Here is a 20,913-nt window from a genome sequence, read left to right as displayed (position 1 = left end):
ATCTTAGATTATGAAGCTGATATTGACGTTCCCATCATTCTGGGTAGACCGTTCCTAGCAACTGGAGGAGCAGTCATCAATGTACAAAAAAGGAAACTAACCATGAAATTACATGATGATGAAATCAAATTCAACGTCGTTAAGGCAATGAAGTTCCAGGACGAAGGTGAAGATTTGGAAGAATGTTCTGCCCTCACTGTGTTAGATAACCAGTTCAGCATAAAAACAGAAGGGGAAGAATATGAGGAGGAAGAAGAAGGTCCACAACAAGGGGAACAGAGTTGCTATCTGCAAGAAAGAAGGCCTGAACCTTTGATAAGAACAGAAAAAGAAAAATAACTCAAAAGACCTTCATCAGAAAAACCTCCTGACCTAGAACTAAAGCCTCTTCCCCAACACCTGAAGTATGCCTACCTGGGGGACGATAACACCCTTCCTGTGATCATTTCGTCATTTCTCACCAAAGAACAAGAAGAACTGTTGCTTAATAAACTCAAAAAGTACCAAGGAGCCATCGGCTAGACCATAGCAGATCTCAAAGGTATCAGTCCCTCATTCTGTATGCATAAAATATTATTGACTGACCCTAACAGTTTTTCAGTGGAACACCAAAGAAGACTGAACCCTATAATGAAGGAAGTGGTAAGAAAGGAAGTCATCAAATGGCTAGATGCAGGATCATATATTCAATATCTGACAGCAGCTGGGTAAGTCCAGTCCAATGTGTCCTCAAAAAGGGAGGCATAACAGTAGAGGTAAATGAAAAAAAATGAGCTAATACCTGTGAAAAAGGTTACAGGATGGAGAATTTGCCAAGATTACAGAAAGCTCAACAATGCCACTAGAAAGGACCACTTCCCACTCTCGTTCACAGATCAGATGCTGGATCATCTAGCAGGAAAGGAATACTTCTGCTTCCTTGATGGATATTCGGGGTATAATCAGATTGCTCTAGCACCCGAAGATCAACATAAGACCACTTTCACTTGCCCATACGGAACGTTCGCCTTCAGAAGGATGCCCTTCGGGTTATGTAACGCACCAGCAACGTTCCAGAGGTGTATGTTCTCAATTTTTTCTGATCTGATAGGAGAAGGAGTAGAAGTCTTTATGGATAATTTTTCTGTGCTGGGAACGTCATATAACCACTGCTTGGACAATTTAGAAAAAGTTCTCCAAAAATGTCTGTCCTCTAATCTAGTGCTTAATTGGGAAAAATGCCACTTCATGGTGAAGGAAGGAATAGTCCTGGGACATAAGATTTCCAGCAAAGGACTAGAAATAGATCAAGCCAAAGTAGAAGCCATAGAAAAAGTGCCACCACCAGTATATGTAAAAACACTGAGATCTTTTCTTGGGCATGCAGGCTTCTACAGAAGGTTTATTAAATATTTTTCCAAAATAGCTAGACCCTTGTGTCACTTGTTAGAAAAAGATAAGAAATTCGAGTTTAACTCTGATTGCTTGAAAGCTTTTGAATCCTTGCAAAACAAGCTCATTACCACACTTGTCATCCAACCTCCAGACTAGAACTTACCCTTTGAACTAATGTGTGATGCAAGTGATCATGCTATTGGGGTAGTTCTGGGCCAGAGGAAGGACAAACTTTTTCGTAGCATATACTACGCCAGTAAAACTTTGAATGAAGCTCAGATGAATTACACAGTCACTGAAAAAGAGCTGTTGGCTGTAGTATATGCCTGCGAAAAATTCAGGCCATACATTTTATGATCAAAAATTATTGTGCATACTGACCATGCAGCTCTCAAATATCTTTTGTCAAAAAAGAAGCAAAACTAAGATTGATCGGATGGATCTTACTGCTGTAAGAATTTAATCTGGAAATCAAAGAAAGGAAAGGGTGTGAAAACCAAATTGCAGATCACCTGTCCAGATTAGAACACATTAAAGTAGGGCTACTCATCAAGGAGACGTTCCCAGATGAGCAATTGTTTGGCATCAATCATATAGAAGCAGACGTTCCTTGGTTTGCTGATATAGCCAACTTCCTTGCAGTAGGACTAGAACCTTACGAGGCAAACAAAATACAGAAGAAAAAATTCTTTCATGATTGCAGGAACTATCTCTGGGATGAACCACTCCTATTCAAAAGATATGCAGACCAAATGATAAGGAGGTGCATCCCAGAAGAAGAACAGTCGCAAATCCTTCTACACTGCCATTCATCCCCATATGGAGGTCATCTAGGTGGAATCAGGACTGCCTCCAAGGTTCTTCAATCAGGTTTTTTTGGTCCTCCCTCTTTAAAGATGCACTCCAATACGCAAAAAAATTGTGCTAAATGTCAAAGGGAGGGTAACCTAACTAGACAAAATGAGATGCCCCTCAACCCAATTCTAGAAGTTGAATTATTTGATGTTTGGGGCATTGATTTCATTGGGTCTTTCCCTCCTTCTTGTGAGAATAGATTCATATTAATGGCTGTAGATTATGTAAGTAAGTGGGTAGAAGCAGTTGCTTTACCCACTAATGATGCTAAGGTGGTCATTAAGTTTCTAAAGAAGAACATCTTAACCAGATATTGGACCCTACGATGTCTCATCAGCGATGGGGGGAAACATTTCATCAACTGCCAACTTGAGAGGCTGTTGGAGAAATATGGAGTCAAACACAAGGTTGCAACTCCATATCATCCACAAACCAGTGGTCTCATTGAAGTCTCTAACCGAGAGGTTAAGAGAATTTTAGAGAAGGTAGTCAACCCTTCTCGAAAAGACTGGTCTCTCAAGTTAGATGAAGCATTATGGGCTTACAGAACTGCATATAGAACACCCCTAGGATGTTCTCCATACAGACTGATATTTGGCAAAGCATGCCACCTTCCCCTCGAATTGGAACACAAAGCTTACTGGGCAGTCCATTCCCTCAATATGGATGAAAAGGCAGCAGGAGAAAAGAGACTGCTACAACTTAAAGAATTGGAAGAATTCAGAGGCAACACGTATGAAAATCATAAATTATATAAGGAGAAGATGAAGAAGTGGCATGATAAAAGGATCAGAAACAGAGATCTCAAAATTGGCCAGAAAGTGCTACTCTTTAATTCTAGAGTCAGACTGTTTCCAAGAAAACTCAAATCAAGGTGGACTGGACCATATCAAATTGTAAATGATGCAGGAAATGGAGCTTTTGAGATCCAAGGCTCAGAACATGGCTGTTCCTTCAAAGTAAATGGACACAGGTTGAAGCTATACAATGATGAGACTTTCGAGGAAAAAGAGGAAAGTATCCCTCTCTCTGAATCCACTTAAGAGGTAAGTACCATGTCTAGCTAAAGACATTAAACTAAGCGCTGACTAGGAGGCAACCCAGTGGATACATTTGCTCTCTAACAAAGAGCAAAGTTTTGGGGTGGTTACTCTTAACCACATAGCTCCCCAAAAGGAGGGAACGACTGATGTTCCACTCCAAAAAGTCCAAATAAGATACGTTCCGTTCCAGGAATGTAGTTTTGGGGTGGTCCCTGACCACACAAGCCCGAATTAAAAAAAAAAAAACCTCCTGTCTATCTTAGCTTAGTTTATTTTCAGTTCTGTTTTAATTTATTTTCCTTTCCATTCCCTTGTAAATATTCTTTTTGCAATGAAAAAGACATTTTGATCAAACTGTTTGGTACATGCATTTCAGCTATAATATTCAGACTGCCCAATTTTTTTGATTAACCAACATACATGAAACACAAAGTCACTGATTAATTATGCTTGTTCTTCCTCTGAGTACTTGAAATAGAAACAATGCAGGGAATTTAATCCTCAGATTTTTGAACGAAGCTGATCTGTGTGAACTCAAGCTGGTAAGGAACGGAAAAAGGCTAAACACCCACTTCTGAGAGAGTTCATGAGGTGTAACCACAATGAAACTTCTCAACTTGCCTTGATGTTGTAAGTACTGCTGAAAGACAGATGGACTCTACTGTCAAGGATCAAACAGAACCACACACTCACCTCCACTCCATCATACACCACCTGGTCAACCAAGAAGGACAAGGAACGTACTCAAAAATGAACAAAAAGGATAGAAAAAAGAAAAGTAAAGACAAAAGGGAACAACCATTCAAAAGAATTCAGAAAATATAAGAAAACCTTCATCCAAAGGGGGAAAAAGGTACAAAAAAAAGGTGTTCCCCCAAACAGAAAAAGTCCAAGTTCAAAAGCACAAAAGCAAACGTTCCTTGACCCCACAAGGTAGACCACCATTCTTCCACACTTCCATACACTCATCCACCAAAGACCCTTGGGAGGGAAGACAGTTGTACTTCATAGGAAAGCAGCAGATAGGCAAGTCCTGAAGAATCACATCCAGGAATAGACAGAGCAAACACCAACCCTTGAGTGACAGTGAGATGAAAGATCAGCAACCTTCACTTATCTGGGGAAAGAATCCTCTTACTGTTTAACTATGAAGAATAGCTCATTTGTTGAAAAGTTTATAATTACTCACTGGCTCAAGTTCCTTTCTGTTGAGCTATTCTTTGAAATTGGGCAGCCCAACACAATATTTCTGAGTTGTTTGAGGACAGCCAACAGTTTAGTTTTGGGGTGTTTGATGGGATGTAAATTTGTTCCCATCTAAGCCCATTTGATGGCAAAATACCACACGTTCCCTCATCTGATGAGCAACTTCAACACGAAAATCACTTGTTTTACACATTTGTGACAAAAACACAGCGGGGGAACGTATGGTAACGTATTCCTTTAAAATATATTAAAAGGGGAACGGACTGAGACACATTTAATGCACCTGCTCCACTCATTTAATGCCTCTGTACACTTTGTAGGTAATGTGGAGTTAAAGTCTTCTAAAAGCAAGGCGGTGCACCAACTGAGCAGCTGGAAACGTGAAGAGAAGAGAATCAAAAGTTCTCATTGGCTGAAAAAGAAAGCAAGGCATGGGGCAGAATGCAAACAACGGCTAATCATCACCAAAACCTGTTCCATCCAGCAATCTGCGCAGTCTCCACACTCTGCTGCCACCATCTCGTCCCCTCATTCAAGCAACTTGCTCTAAAGGATTTACAAGACTGCCACTCCTTTTCGATCTATAAATAGGACGACCCACACACAAAAACATCATCGAATCCTGGAGGGTTTGAAGTCTGAAAGGAAGAAATCACCTAGTAGTAGTAGTAGTTAGTAGCTTAGATTTATTTTAAGTTGTAACTATAGTTAAGTGACAACCCCTCTTCTCTTCTATGTATCAACCATTACGACTCCTCACGAGCAATAACCCATTTTTCTCCATTTTCTGTTTCTTCTGTAAACTGTCTTTTAAATTAATATAAGTGTTTTTCTCTTCGTTCCATTCGTTGTCTCTTAACTGAATCTCGGGTCTATGGGACTTCAGTTGGGAATAATTATGTTTAAAATATCAGCCATGAGCTGAACTATCTGTGGAACAAGTAATCTGTGAAACTCTTAAAGAACTGTTTTCAAAACTCTTGACTGAAGCTTTTTGTATTTCTTTGGCTAAGTGAGCTATATTCATTGTGTACCAATGGAAATTGGGCACATACTGAGAAAGGAACTTTCATAAAGGAAGGGATTTCAGACAGCTTAGCCATTGGGGGAAGGTAGTGTTATGGCAAAAACACTACTGGTCACATTAGGAATAAGGGGCCAACTCGTCCATTTTAAGGTTCTGTAGTAAGTACTTGTTGGAGTCAAGGGAGCCGTAGGAATATGGAAACTTGTGAGCCATCTAGTCCATGAGCTAAGGAATCAGAGTTGGCAGACAAGAAACTGGGACAAAGCCAAGAAGTGCTAAGTCTTGAGCAGAGAAAACAACTATTTAAGAGTGAATCAGTGAATTCGTTTCTTCTGTTTAACTGTTATAAAACATCTCGCTGTTGTCTCTTGATTATAGTTATTTCTGCTTTAGTAGTTTTTTGACTTTATATAATTATAACTATCAACTCCAATGATTATTATCTCACCTTCTTCTAAACAGGAATGATTACATACATAACGTAGCGAGTAATTGTTTGCCAGCAGATTGAACCTACTGTTCCTGAGGAACGTTGTCAAGACAGTAGGGAACGTTTGACCAGACAGTTCATTTACTAACTTTTCTTCTCATTTTCATTCTTTATAAAACAGTGTAAGACAATAATTAGGATTCTATCCTCGTGAGAACGATAATTTGGGCTTTAATACTCCCTTTATTACTTGATGCGTGCACTTGCCCACTTGGGTTGGAACTAAGGGAACGAATCTGTGTTCTGCAAGAACAGAGGAACGTCCCCTATCAGAACTTATAATTTTCCACCATCAGCAAACCACTCAACAGAGACCACTCAACTCACAAAATTACTTGTACATGCACAAGTCTCGCATATACAAGATCGCGCGTGGCCTTGCCACAAAGTTCAAGTGTCACACACTTACCCTTCCTTGAAGAGAACTTCACACTCTCAAACAAGGCACCATCACACTTACGTAATGGTGTAAGGCATATTACTTATTAACAAAGGACCAGTTCTCCCCATGGAGGCACGCTCGGTCGGGTGAAGTCTTTTTCCAAAAGACCCTCAACAAACTTCTTCAATTCAGCCAACTCTGGTGGCGACATCCGGTATGGAGCTAATGAAATAAGCCCCACACCAGGCAACTATTCAATGGAGAAATCTATCTCCCGCTGTGGCGGAAACTCAGGAATCTTTTCAGGACATACCTCGAGGAATTTCCTTACCACAGGAATGCCAGTGATATCCTCCTATGCCCCACTCGCCAAACCTCCCAACATGACATATCTGAATGCCCCTGCACTCAAGACTCTCCTAGCCTGCAACAATGATATATATGACGAGGAACTGGCTGTGGAGTCATATGGAGACATCACCACTCGCTAGGCACAACAGTCAATCCTCACACAATTCCTGGACAACCAATCCATGCCGAGAATAACCTCCAATTTGGCCATCGACAATCCTATCAGATCTACCGAGAACTCACGGCCATCCCACCGAAACGCTACATCGCGATGAACAGTGGAGGTATCACATTTTTTCTCCGGTGGTGGTACTCACCCGCAACGGTGGAGAAAGCACAGACATGGGCAACTCAAGCCCCACAGCAATCAGGGTTGCAATAAAAGAAAATGTATCCCCGGAATCAGACAAAACATCAACAACAATTCCACACACAAATTTCCCAACAGCCCGTTCGTACCCAAATGATCCCACGTTTGACCATGGGTAGACAATTAAGACCTGCTACACAGTCTCGGCCATCCGACAAAATACCACATCCAATTGATAGATGAAGCATCGCATTTCTCTTCCGTAGTGGTAATAACCCTCGGAAATGGAGAAAGTTCACTTATGGGCAAGTTCAGCCCCACAACAATCAGACTCGCAAAAATAAATTCGTCGTGCCTAAGTCAAATAATACATCACCACAGTACCTCTAGCATGAATTATATCTCTCGCAAGGTACAGAGCTCGGTCCACTTGCTGACTATTCGACGTAAAAACTCGGTCGGTCTCTGGTGGTGTAGGAACCATCTGGAATGGCGTCACATGAGCAACAGCAGCACCAGCGACATTTGTAACGCAGTCTCTGAAGTAGTGGCCCTCCTTGCCACACTTGAAACATATCAGCTCACCCAAAACACAGCGTCCCCAATGCTCCTTCCCGCAACCTACACACTTCGGGATAGTCGAAGGTCTAGAAAGGTTGTCTGTCAGAGTAGTAGACCTCTTGAATTTGTTGCACAGTTGTTTGACCTGTAGCTGCTTCCCTTTACCCTTGCTTCCAAACTTCCTGTCCCTCCAGGAAATGGAACCACTGTTTCCCTTAGCCTCAGGTTTTTCAACTTTCTTTGTCTCTTTGTTGACGCGAATCTTCTCGGAGTCCTTAGATGTTGATCCAGCTCTCCTTTCTATGCAACATACTGAGACATTCTGTATTCCTGCAGCTCGCTCTGCCTGGGAAGCGCATCTTTTGATAAGGTGACCTGGCTGGCCACATCTAAAACATACTTTTTGTTCTTGCCCGCAAGTACCCTTATGAGTCTTTCCACACGGGATGCACTCAAACAGCGAGAATACATTCCCAACTAGCATCCCTCTAGCTCCACTCCCACATTGGTTCGGGGACGGAGGTGGTGGCAGCAGAGGATGTTAGCCGTCATGACAACCAATTCTCATCTCCTCCAATACAACCCGTACCATGGTCATATATGCCAGTCGATTTGCCTCCAACACATCTTCCATGGCTCTCCGGTTCGCCTCTCAAAAGGTGTCCTTCATTGCCAGGTTGGCCAATCTAGTGGCCTCCTGATCGGCTAATTTAGCCGCTGCATCTCAGCCAATGAAGTCAGGACACGATCCGGCTGATCCTCAGTGGTCTCATGGTTTCTCCTAGGCATTACCATGACTCTGCACAAGTTACACAAAGAATGAGTTGATCAGGCCCACGCAGTGTGATCACACATGCATCATCATAGCAAAACCCATCAGAGGAAACACACAAGACAAACTTGCAACAAAACATCCTAAGTTATTGCAATACATACAGGCTTTTCCCTAGAAAGTGCTCTGATACCATAAAATGTAACACCCCGTGTATACCCGGTTTGTTAACATGTCATCGTATTAAGCCACACTTAATTAAATATGCCAAATATTTTTTTCTTTTCAATTATGATGTCATTATACTTAGCCAAGTTGATTACTTAATCATTTTCATAAAAACATTGCCTGTATGTAATTGCAGTTCAATATTAACTGAAATACCTCATATATATAATTAGTTGTGAGTATCTAAAAATCACGGAACTACAACACGTGGTCCAAACGTAATCATGATACATTATTACAACTCGAATCTAAAATAAAGCATAGTCAATCAATGTGGCACGGACAATCCCCATGCTCACCAAACAAGGAAACATAGTCAACCCATGTCTCAACAACAGCAGCAACATACTCATAAAGCTAACAGTAAATAGCAACAGGCATAATCCAGCATCCAACATAATCAGCATATCAACATATAAATCAACTAAGCTCCGGCCTCCTGCCGCTAGAGGTCTCAACCCCCGCATTACCTGAACCTGAAATAAGCGCCCCAAACGTGGGGTGAGATCTCTAAACAGAAATCTCAGTAAGACAATGGGTCCTCAGGGATCTTTCACCCCAAGCTCACTTACATGTGCAATATAAGTTCTAAAAGAAGTCATTCAATATCAGTTCCAAAACTAGTGCAATGCAGCAGATAATCATGTCATGTGTGTTATAACTATTCTACTGATTAGAGAAGTGCAGGAATACGTCTATTACCCACAAAGTACACGCTCATGCTGTACCCGCCCACAGGACCGCCCCATGGCTTCCTGTTTAGGCGGAACACCACATACATATCATATAGCATTTGCACTTAACAGTTCAATAGCATTTCAGCAAAACAATACATGAAAACACATCATGCATATAACCATCCCTCCATGGAGTATGGTGGAACAAACAATGGCTAAACCGAGGACACGAAGTCTTACCTTGCCATCTAACTAACCAATCCAAGAGTCCAACCAAGCTCAAAGTCCAAACACAGCAGAATCACAATCTATTTTGGACCAACAATCATATCAATATTCACACTCTACAAGCATACAATAAAAAGACAACGCCTTTCCTTTACGTCTCATGTCTCTAGGCTTCTCACAAAGCCACAAGCCTTTAACCACTTAGGTTCTGACTTAGATTAATTACTACAGAGGTTCAACTTAACCAATCTAGGGTCCACTAACCCCAAACATCATTCTGTATGAACAGTGCAGCTACTGTTCTTCGAAAACCCAGAATATCCGGATATATGTCAAGGGCATATCCGGATATCTCTCTAGAAATATCCGGATATCAATATCCGGATATTCAGAACCCCATATCCGGATATCAATATCCTGATATCCATATCCGAATATCAATATCTGGATATTTCGCGGCAGAACCCAGATTCTGTATTTCGCGAAATAACAATTCAAAGGTTCAATTTTTACCGATTACAGAAGCTGAAACATGCATTTTTAGGTGTGTTAAACATTACCGAACCTCCAGTTATGATCTTAGCTTGTTACATGCATCAAGGTTCCATTTTTAACCAATAAACTCATGATCAAAGGTGAGGAAGCTTACCCAAGCTTAAAACTCAGAAAAGGTTGCTCTTGGAGCTCACCAAACCACTTCAAAGATTCTGACTTTGAAAGAAAACGAAAATGGCACACCACAATGTTCTTTCTCTTCAAAGGTAGCTTCTTGGAGCACTAAGCACCAAGAATATGACACCACAACCCCAAAACCAGAAACTCAGCCCCTCACACCTCACAAGGCAGTGCCAAAACTCAGAAAAGATGCACCCTCCCCACTCACAATACACTACACTAAGTGTTTGATGAAGAAACCAAGAAGAAAGATGACTTCTTGGCTCTCAAGGTGATGAGGAAGAAAGGAACAACAAAGGGAGAAGCACTCAGTAGCTGAGCACTCACGTAGGAAGCCAATATGGCCTAGGGTTTTGTGCAAAATGAGTATTTATAGCACATTTAATTTTAAACACAATGTATTAGCTCTAATAGCCACGCTTAGCATTTTAATCCCAAACTTAGGATTCTGAACCTACTCATTTTTCTAAGATTTGTCATATTTTTATTTTATTTTTCGCAGCACTTTTCCGTTACGCACTTTTCCATAGCCAGTATCAGTTCTGGCACCAGTTCTCATTATTGCAGCCCGAAACTTGTTTTACAAGTCCTATATAATACTCTAGGAATATTCATGCATTTATTATAACTTTTCGGGATACTTCATCGGTACACATTTATACTGAGTAGCAGAATCGGTATCTGCACTTTTCGTCAGAAAAGCGACTTTCAGCATTCTTAATCACTTTCTATATTCATTTAAGCCTTCTCATAATTATTAAGGTCAATTATGGAATTATTTCCTAATTTCACACATTTAATTAATTATTTTCCTTAATTAACGGTGTTGGTTCTTACATCGGGCGGCAGGAGGCCGTAGCTGAGTTGAGATTTATGCTTTATGATGATAGGCTTGGATTATGCTTGGATGTTGACCTGCTTTATATTTCTTATCATGTTGTTTTTGTTGAGACTCTGTTGGGCTTTGTTGCCTTATTTGGTGAGCATGAGGGTTGTCCATGCCACATTGATTGACTATGACTTATTTTAGATTCCAGTTGTATTAATGTATCACGATTAATGTCCGGACTACGTGTTGTAGTTCCGTGACTTGGATACTCACCTATTTATACATTAAGGTATTTCAGTTAGATGTTTTATTAAAAATTACATACAGGCATTATTTTGAAAAAGGATTAAGTAAACAACTTGGTAATTGATAATGACGTCATAATTGAAAAGAAAAAGTTTATTCCACATTTTAATTAAGTGTAGCTTAATACAATGATATGATAACAAACCGGGTATACACGGGGTGTTACAAGGTTCATCAACCAACGTTCAAGTTATCAAAACTCATAATTTTACATCTTCAAATCATGTTATTTCCATGAAAACACTAAGGGAAGTGCTGAGGTATATATCCATGAGCTTCAAGACAGCAAAAGGAAGGGACTTTTAAGGCTTCAACACTCTCTCTATGACCATCCAGCAAGGTGCACGAAATTTGATCATGTAAAGGTTAATTTGTTTCCACAAAAGTGTCTCCTTGAAGCTCCAAAGTGTGTAGAAATGGCTCTAACAACCCAAATAAAAGAGAACAACCGCTCAACCTCACCAAACAGAATCTCAAACCCTTCAAGAATGGGTTTTTCTCCTCTAAAATGCTTGCTCTCAAGTGTTTACAAGGTTTGGATGATCAAATGATGAATAAAAGTAGAGTCTTGGTTGTTTTCTTGAAGAAATGATGAAACCCTAAAGGAGGAGAATATTTTTTGCCGTGAGAGGAAATGGAGAGGATGGTGTACATAGAAGTTTGTAAACTGACTTAAGGTTTAGTGCCTATTACTATCTACAGTGGCACACACTTAAACCAACAATATTAGTTTAATTAGTTTCGCTCTTCGTTTAACTCTAAAATTTTAGATCCTTGACTTAGATATTTTTTTAGGAATTATCATATTTTTATATTAACTTTTCAAGACACTTCACTGGTACGTGTTTTATACTGCAAAATAGCCAGTATTGGTTCTGACATCACAATTTATTATTTTTACCCCAAACTTGATATTCTTAACCTATATATTTTTCTAGGATTATTAATATTTTTATCACTATTTTTCGAGTTACTTCACCAGTATCTATTTATATGTGAAATACCCGATGTTTGCATTTTTCTTCTGAAAAGTGACTTAATATTAATTATCATGCTCTTTTCATATTTATCCAAAGTTAATTATGGAATTATTTCTTACATCAAATTTAACTCATCAATTTCTTAATTTAACGGTATGAATTCTTACACTGTATAAATGCGAAATACTCATAAACTTATAAGTTTAAGGTTTTGGATTGCAACGAGGTTTCGGTTCATTTGATTCATTGATAAATGAGTTCGTTTTTTCTGCAGTTACTGCAGATAAGTTATTTGCAGTAAGCCAATACGACGTCGTTTTGGGACGGAAATCATGGTGTTTTTGTAATTTTAATTTATTTTAGGGTTATAATAGTCTTAATATTTATAATTTTTTAAGATTTCAATACCAAAACGACGTCGTTTTGGGAATAAATGCAGATAACTTCTCTGCATTAACTGCGGAAACATTTTTGCCTTGATAAATTGATAAATGTATCCTTTTCAATGGATTTTCGGCTGCCGCGCACCATTGTTTTAGAATATGGTTATTTGTTGTTGTCATTCAAATAAAATTTAAGCAAAACTATGCACAAATAGCAATATTTAAAAAAAATGAAAATAAAAATTTGCGGACACAATGTTAGAGCACCTGAAGAATTAAGAATTTTTTTTAAATAAAAAAATAGGTTGTTTGGACAGATTTATTTGTTGATGTCATTTTTGTGCAGAAAAATAATGAAATTTGAGTTTTTAGCATATTGAGGCAGCCGAGAGCCCAGTACTTGCCCAAAGCAAAATATGAAGATATTATGAGGAAAAATTTATGCTGAAAACAGTATGGATAACTGAAAAAAAAGCTAGAAAGAATGGGTTCCCTCCCAACAACCCTAAAGTTGCTAAAATAAAAAATAAATAAAAAAATAAAAACAAAAACAAAAAATGAGAAAGAAAGTGAGGACACCACAAAATGCAGCCTCCAACCACATGAAAGAGAAAAAAAGAGAGTACGAAAACACGTTTAAGACCATTTGGAGCTTGTAAAAGAGTCGCCATTAGATGCAAAGTAAAGAGATAGAATCTTCAATGTCTTTTGGATGAAGAGGGATGAAAGAGAGGTTGTTGACATATCTTGGAGGCCATAAAAGAAGGTATTTTGAAGAAGAAGAAGAAGGAGGTTGTTGACCCACAATTTTTAAGGAATTAAATTAAGTTGCTTGGACAAATCTGTGCTTAGGCTACAATAACCTTTGGATGCGAGACTAATTAGTCTCATTAGGTATAGATTGATATGGTTTTCCCCACAATTAACTTTTCAAGAGCTGAAACTTTTGTCCTCTCCTAAAAGAATACTTCGCTTAGCGCTTAGCACCGAACTCAATCTTTCTGAGTGAGAATAGAATTTGTTGAGCATAATTTAATTGACACAAATTCACTGATAGTGGTAACAGTCTTGCCTTCACTATCAATTGGTAATGGTTTTTTTAACATGATAGGATCCATTTCCATTCTTGTATAGAAACAAATTGTGTATTGTTATCGTTCAAATAAAATTAACATATGAACACATTCACAAACATGGAGTATTAAGCTTTGGTGTGAACACATAATCTTTCTACAAAACTCTAGCTCACAGCATCAGTTCAAATTATGCACGTCACTTCAAACAAAAACTCAAGCTATTATTCAACAATATCATGTAGCAGCTTCGCTATTCCACTAGTTTACATAACTGGAAGGAAATAGAAAATATGATTGCATACATGGCAAATTTATTCTTTAAACAAGCCAAATTTCACTAAAGATATTACAAGACTAAATAGCATAAAATGCTTTTATTCAATTCAAATTCTTCAAAGCATATTTCATCAAAAGTGGTAGCTTTATGAGCACTTAATTTTTGGATTTAGTATACTTCTCATGGGGAGGATTGTGGCCATGCCCTCCTCCATGATGGTCATGGTCATGATGGTCATGGTCATGATGGTCAAGAGTAGTATAACCCACTTTTGAAGTTTCCATCTTGGATTCCTTCATGAACGGAGGATACTTCTTATAGGGAGGCTCGTAGCCATGATGATCATGGTCATGATGGTCATGATGGTCATGGTCATGATAGCCATCGGCAAGAGAAGTGGTGGCTAGAAGCACAAATCCAAGTACTACTAGCAGACACAGTGACAAGTGCTTGGGAGACATGTTGGCTCTTTAGTTCAATAATGATCGAATGGTGCAAATAATAGAGCAATGCCATGACCCTTTTATAATCTTCTAGGACCTATCATCTATCGGCACGTGTCACTTTTAATACAAAGTTGGTGGCACATTGTAGTCGAGTGTTAAAGATGAAAAGATTTTATTGTTTGACTGGTAAATCAAATATATAATGAGTAAGATTAGTCCATCTTACACTCTATAATGGATCAATTTGATGATTAGTTGGACCGATTCTTAGAAATGACCGCAGTAAGTGTACTAATTATTAAGTTTAAATTTTTTTTTTTTTGTTTACTTCTATTACTATTCTAGTTATTGGTTTTCTATGGAAGAAATTATACTTATTCGCGTCACGAAACAAAATCGAATAATTATCAGTTCATAGACTAATATCAATAGCCCATCTGATACACCAACAAATTAAACAATAAATTACCCCAAAATAATATATATTTGAATATTCAAGTTTACAACAAAACAAAAAAATTTAAAAGTTCATAAAAATAATTTAAAGTTTAAGTTTTTGTGACTGCAAGGGATAATCCTCACAGTTTTAACTCGGTTAGGACTTCTCCAAAAGATTCTCCAAGTCCTCGTAGGGGAGGTATGAAATTTGTAATAAAGTGGATCTTTCATCTTCTAACATACATCTTCTCCCCTTTATTTTTATTTTTTTTGGGTACATTGCCAGGAGCTATCCCCATTCAACCTTCTCCGGGCACCATGCCCTCGGGGTACGGCCCGTTTGGGCTAGCCCCTCATTGTAACAGTGGGTGCACTAAGCTTCGCAACCGGAGAAAAGACGAGACTAATCCTCCAACCGAAGATTTTTTGACTTATCCTCTGGCCCCAAAGATTTTCCAAGAAACTGCTTGAAGCAGGGTTTGATCCATGCACCAAGCAATCCCTTGGGAGCTCAGCTCCCCTTTGTCTTTAAACCTTCTCATTATAATTCTATTAATAAGATTTAATTCTTTCCAAAATGAAGACACTAGAATCATGGATGATATTTATACGATGAACAAAAAGTTATATCTCAAACATGATATCTAATTTGGGATAGGTTATTCTACCTACTCTCAATTTGTCTACCTTTTGTCTACCCCTCTCAACATCGTTGGATTACAATCTCATCTAACGGTTCAGATTCAAAACATAAATAAAACTTTTTTACTCTTTTTTTTCTCCATCTGACTTCCACCCTTATTCATTGTAATTTTTTTTCTCTCTCTATTTTTTATTTATTTACAATTTTCATGTTTTAATGAACTTGGACCTCATCTTTGTCGTCTTTCTTACTCTGAAAAAGTAACGACGACGACCACTACCGCACCGTTACCCCCTCGACCACCACCCTAAAACGCTGTCGTTTGAAACAAGCTGGGGAGATCCACTGTGACATTCGATTCGATTCCACGCTTTCGTACAGTTCAAAAGGATCAACCAGGTTCACATTTTCATCGCGCTCGAGCAATCTGGATATCTTCATTTCTTCCAATTCAAAGTTTGCATTGCAATTTCTAGGGGAATTCCCCGATTGTTTCACCTATAGCTTCAGTTTCTCGAGAAATTAAAAGCGTAGATCGTTGCTCTGTTATTTTATTTGCATGACTGGTACAAGCGTTTTTGCTCAATATCTTGGTTCTCGGGTTCTGTAGTAGACGCCTGAAATAGACAATTGGCGAGTAAGGTAAAATCGATTTGGGGGAAGATTAGGATTTTTGGCAAAGGTTTAAGGGATTTATAGGGTTTATATGAAAAGTGCAGCATTAGCATGCTGTAGTTGTTTTGAATTTGAATTTGATCCAAAACATGCGAAACTTGAAGAAGAGGTACTATCTTCTTGCAATCTGTTAAGTGTTATCCAAGGTTTTATAGTTATTGCAATATGTTGCCATTCTCATGAATGTGCTATCACCATCCATTGGTGTAACTGTGTTTTAATTGCGAGCTTTTAAACCTCAAGTGCACCTTCTAATGGTTTAGATTAATTCTTCCATGTTAAAGTATTCTGGATGTTGTTTCACTGAAGTATTTGTTATTCCATATAGGGAAAAAATGGTTGCTTCGCTTATAGCTTCTGGTGCATCTGCTGGAGCAGTGACAGATCAAAGTGCACAAGATCCAATCGACAAAACTGCTGCATCTATTGCAGCCAACAGTGGGCATAAGGGATTGGCAGGATATCTTTCAGAGGTATCTCTAACGAGTCATCTCTCATCACTTACACTGGAAGAGAGTGAGCTATATAAAAATTCTGCTGAGCTTCAAGCAGATTTAACTGTTAGTAGTGTCTCCATTGAAAACCTTGCTTCCAGTGAGGATCAGGTTTCACTCAAAGATACCTTGGCTGCTATCAGAAATGTAACTCTGGCAGCTGCACGGATACAATCTGCTATCAGAAGTATTTGTATATATAACTAGCACTTAAAGACACTCTAAAAAATGAATACAGTTGATTTTAAAAGAAAAGAACAGTTATTGGTAGGCATGCACGTGAACATGCTTACTTTGAACTTCAACAGCATTATTATCAACCTCAATTATATCTATTTTATGTGGGCAGGCTCATGTGAGGGGTTACCAGGTTAAGAAGCATTACAAGGTAATATTTATCTTTTGGAATCTTGGACAAGGTTGTGCTACTTGCAGAAGTTTTTTGTTATTGATTAGATGATCACAATTCATCTTTTATTTGTTTTCTTCATATCAGATTGAAAATTTATATGATTATTTGAACCTTTCTATGTCCTATTTGGTCAAGTATTGTACAGGAAATTTGGTATTAACTTCAAAATTCTTACCATTCCTTTGTGCTGTTTCAGTATTGTTGGAACCCCTTTGTCTGTGCCACAGAAAAAAGATCAAAGTGCCCTGGGATGACTCTCATGCCAATGTCCATGAACTTGAACAGTACTGGGGGTAAGATCCCTTCAGAATTGGTCATGGTTATTTTTTAAATTGAATGATTTCTCCTTACATAACTTTCCCACATGTTTTTCTTTGATATATTCTACATGGTCATTTGTATTGAAGTTTGCAGCAATATATTTGCTTCCCTAGGTGCTATATCAGCAACAAAAACATATTAGGGAAGGGTGGTTTTGGAAATGTCTACAAAGGTGTTCTCCAAGATGGCACTCTTATAGCTTCAAGAGGCTTAAAGATGACAGAAGTGATTTGTACTGGCCCATCCTCTTCACGGAACCGTTTCTGATATAATCAACTGAATGCCCAACAACTAGTGAACCACAGAACTAGCATGACAGATTGGTACTTCGATATGAAAGCTTGGAAAAAGGTGGAGCAGCTATTCATTGTAGCCTATAACAAAGCAGCAGCTATTATTGTTGCAAGAGCTGATTATATGCGCAAACTCAAAAACATTAAATAATGTTATATCAAAAACCTACTTTTTTTTCATAAGCTAAAAAGTTTAGCTTTTAAAAAAAACAGAAGTCAAAAACTAAATATTTTTTTAAAAAATGAAATATTTTTTAAAAATCTAAATAGCTATAACTTTTATATAAAGTACTTTTAAAATAAGGAAGTCATAAAAATGACTTTTTTTGATAAATCAATACAAACAAGCTTTTAATGAAGCAGTTTACCATAAGTATTACTAGAATCGTATACAATTTTTTCCACTTAGTTTTTTCCTGATAAGGTCTAAAGCGAATTATATTATTTTATTAGACATATGAGGGAGAGTGTTCTAGACAATATAGTTATTTGGATGTCGATAACCCCAAAGAGATCATATCAAATTATAACTCTTGATAAAGATAACTTTTATCATATATTCAGTTGTAATTTAACAAACTTTAAAGCTTAAAAGAGACCACGATACAATAATAAAACTACTGCTTTACCTATCTTTCTTATTTATATTTTTTTTAAGAGAAAAATGTTTATCATTTTAAATGACGTAAAATTATATCATTTTTAATAAAACTATGTTATTTTGGTAAGTTTTTACATTTTCTCTCCTCCATTTTCTTTTTATTTCTAATTTTGTAAATTAAAAAAATTACAAAACACACCAAAATGACATAGTTTCTTAAAAAATGACACAAAATTGTGTTATTTAAAATGATAAACACTAACTTTTTTTTAATTACCTTTTGTTTTAGTAACATGCATGTCATATTCAAACTTCAAATAATTCCCAGTTCATTAACGAGTCAATTAACATGCCCTTGCCCGACAGAATAAAGGAGTGTGACGTTGAAACAAGTTTGGAGTAGTTTATCAAGAAAAATGCTGGTAAATAATTAACTTGCAAATTACAATTGCACAACTAGCTTGCTCAATTGTTATGAATCCAGAATCCCTTTAATTTGGATTATATAAACTTTTATTTTGCATCTACTGGATAAGTGCAAGTGGACCAAGACCAGCTGGGCATATTTGACTAAACCGAATAAACCTTCAACTCATGTTAACTAAACGACTAGTAATATTATTCAAATTAAAAAAATGTTACAATTAGTAAAAAATAAATAAAAAATCATGAAAAGCTATAGACGAATAAATATCTCTTACGCTAAAGAATATATAAAATTATAATCCTAAAAACTTTTTATTACTTTATATATTTATGATTATATGAAGTTGATGCTTACCGGCAAGTGTACGATCGCACAAGTAATATAATGAATGATAAGAAAGTATCGTCTTCACAGAGATTGGGATCCAATATCAAATAATTGTCCTTTTAAGATGGAAGGAATTCAAATAGGTGTGTGACAATTGTTGTTGATTTGAGTAAAAATAAGACTAAATGCAAAAACGTATTTTTAGAAATTTCGTTATGAAATAAATAAAAACAGAGATTGATTTGTAAAGATATGAGAAAGCATTGTAGCTAGCGTACACTTATCAAATGATCCCCGCTTCTTACTCTGGATTGATTTACAATACTCATTTACATAAATATTCAGATAAATTATCATCTAAAAATATTAGTAGTTAACCCTTAATTCCTTGCAAGATTAAACCTTTAACCCCAATTGGAACCCCAATTCCTTGCAATGTTCCTCGTGGATTTAAGCAATGAATACGATAAATTAAGCATCTGCAATCAAATATACGTCTATTCCTAGCACGCATACCAATTGTTATCCTACTCCCTTTCAAGATTAAAAATCCAAATATTCCTATCTAGGGTTCTAACCCTCAAACTATCATTAACTATCAGATTGATCAGTTCTAATAAAGAGGATAGAAATTACGCACAGAGTAGAAATAAAGATAAATATATAAACGAGTAAATGTAAATCAATCCGTTGTAACAAGGGTTCACATAGGGTTTGTGACCCTAACTACAATAAAAAGTACCTAGCCAACCATGATCATGGCTGAAATATCAATATTCAACATACACTGATAAATGGAATTGGAAGAACAAGATGAACAAAATCTCCACCGAAATCACTCTCCGAGCGCGACTGCTGATCTCTTTCAAGGAATCGAATAATCCCCAGTTCTGTCAAAAACAGCCTTTAAATAGCCCTTGTTTTTTTCTCCCAAAACTGTCCTTTTTAAAAACACGGCATGTAATTCCTGCAAAATGGCGCGGGTCCACGCCTTTGTGGCGCAAGACCGCGCCAGATCTCTGGTATTTGGCCTGGCAAAATATGATGCATCTCAGGAGCATGCAATGCGGCGCAAAACCGCGCCATTTCTTTGGTATTTGGCCTGGGCACGCGGCGCTAACTTGCGCCAGTGTGGCGCTAAGTTGCGCCACTTCTCTGCAATTTTTGCCCAGCAATTCGATGTAGCATGGAATTTCCACCCGTGTAGAGTCGAATCACCAAGCTTTTCGTAGTTTCCACCTCTTCTCCCTATTTAAACATAACAAATAGGTGAGAAATGTCATTGAGATGGAAAAGTCAATATAATAAACAAATATGTATAAAAAGTGCTCTTCTATGACTTAATTCTCATTATTTTTAGCCTGAAAAACTACATCTGTCAGAGGCACATCAAACCATTCCCATATTTAAACGTTGCTGTCCTCAGCAATGTACAAGACTCAATCCATAAACAATCAATTAATCCAGCATAACCATACATAGACACTCTCAAATACAATATGCTATGCATGACTGACCCAATATCATACATTTCCAACAATGTCATCAGCTTTCTAAAGATACAAGTCTACATTGATTACCCCTCACACAGATAAATAATGTTCACTCAAGACTCAGTGTTTAAGGATATCATGAGCACTCAATCAATCACAGCTATAACACTACCATAGGCTTGATCATATTCTCAAAATTCTCAAAATTGAAGAATCAAACACATGCACCAGTTGATCAAAAGGACTTCACAGGTTGTAACTTGGCCGGGTTAAAGGGTAGGAATATATGGATAGTAGCTCAATAACAATGAGA

The 20,913-nt window shown here is 37.6% G+C and overlaps 1 protein-coding gene across 1 annotated transcript; it reads left to right on the top strand.

Annotated features, from left to right (window-relative positions):
* The first annotated feature begins 15,823 nt into the window (after positions 1 to 15,823).
* On the top strand, positions 15,824 to 17,876 carry LOC133313496 (calmodulin-binding transcription activator 1-like). The gene is made up of 5 exons (XM_061514880.1): positions 15,824 to 15,956; positions 16,561 to 16,705; positions 17,076 to 17,114; positions 17,335 to 17,431; positions 17,573 to 17,876. The coding sequence occupies exons 2-5, from the start codon at positions 16,568 to 16,570 to the stop codon at positions 17,599 to 17,601; spliced, it is 303 nt and encodes a 100-aa protein (XP_061370864.1). The 5' UTR covers positions 15,824 to 15,956; positions 16,561 to 16,567; the 3' UTR covers positions 17,602 to 17,876.
* Positions 17,877 to 20,913: the final 3,037 nt, after the last annotated feature.

Source organism: Gastrolobium bilobum, unplaced genomic scaffold (assembly GCF_033153095.1).
Source record: "Gastrolobium bilobum isolate Gb01-03AN ecotype WA unplaced genomic scaffold, APGP_CSIRO_Gbil_v1 utg136616, whole genome shotgun sequence".
NCBI lineage: Eukaryota > Viridiplantae > Streptophyta > Magnoliopsida > Fabales > Fabaceae > Gastrolobium > Gastrolobium bilobum.
This window is presented reverse-complemented; position numbering and strand designations above follow the sequence as displayed.

Bases quoted from the DNA above. Each gene is read 5' to 3' on its own strand.
- LOC133313496 (XM_061514880.1), top strand. From the start codon at position 16,568: ATGGTTGCTTCGCTTATAGCTTCTGGTGCATCTGCTGGAGCAGTGACA. The intron at 16,706-17,075 runs GTATCTCTAACG...TTATGTGGGCAG, and splicing joins TGGCAGGATATCTTTCAGAG to GCTCATGTGAGGGGTTACCA. The intron at 17,432-17,572 runs GTAAGATCCCTT...TTGCTTCCCTAG, and splicing joins GAACTTGAACAGTACTGGGG to GTGCTATATCAGCAACAAAA.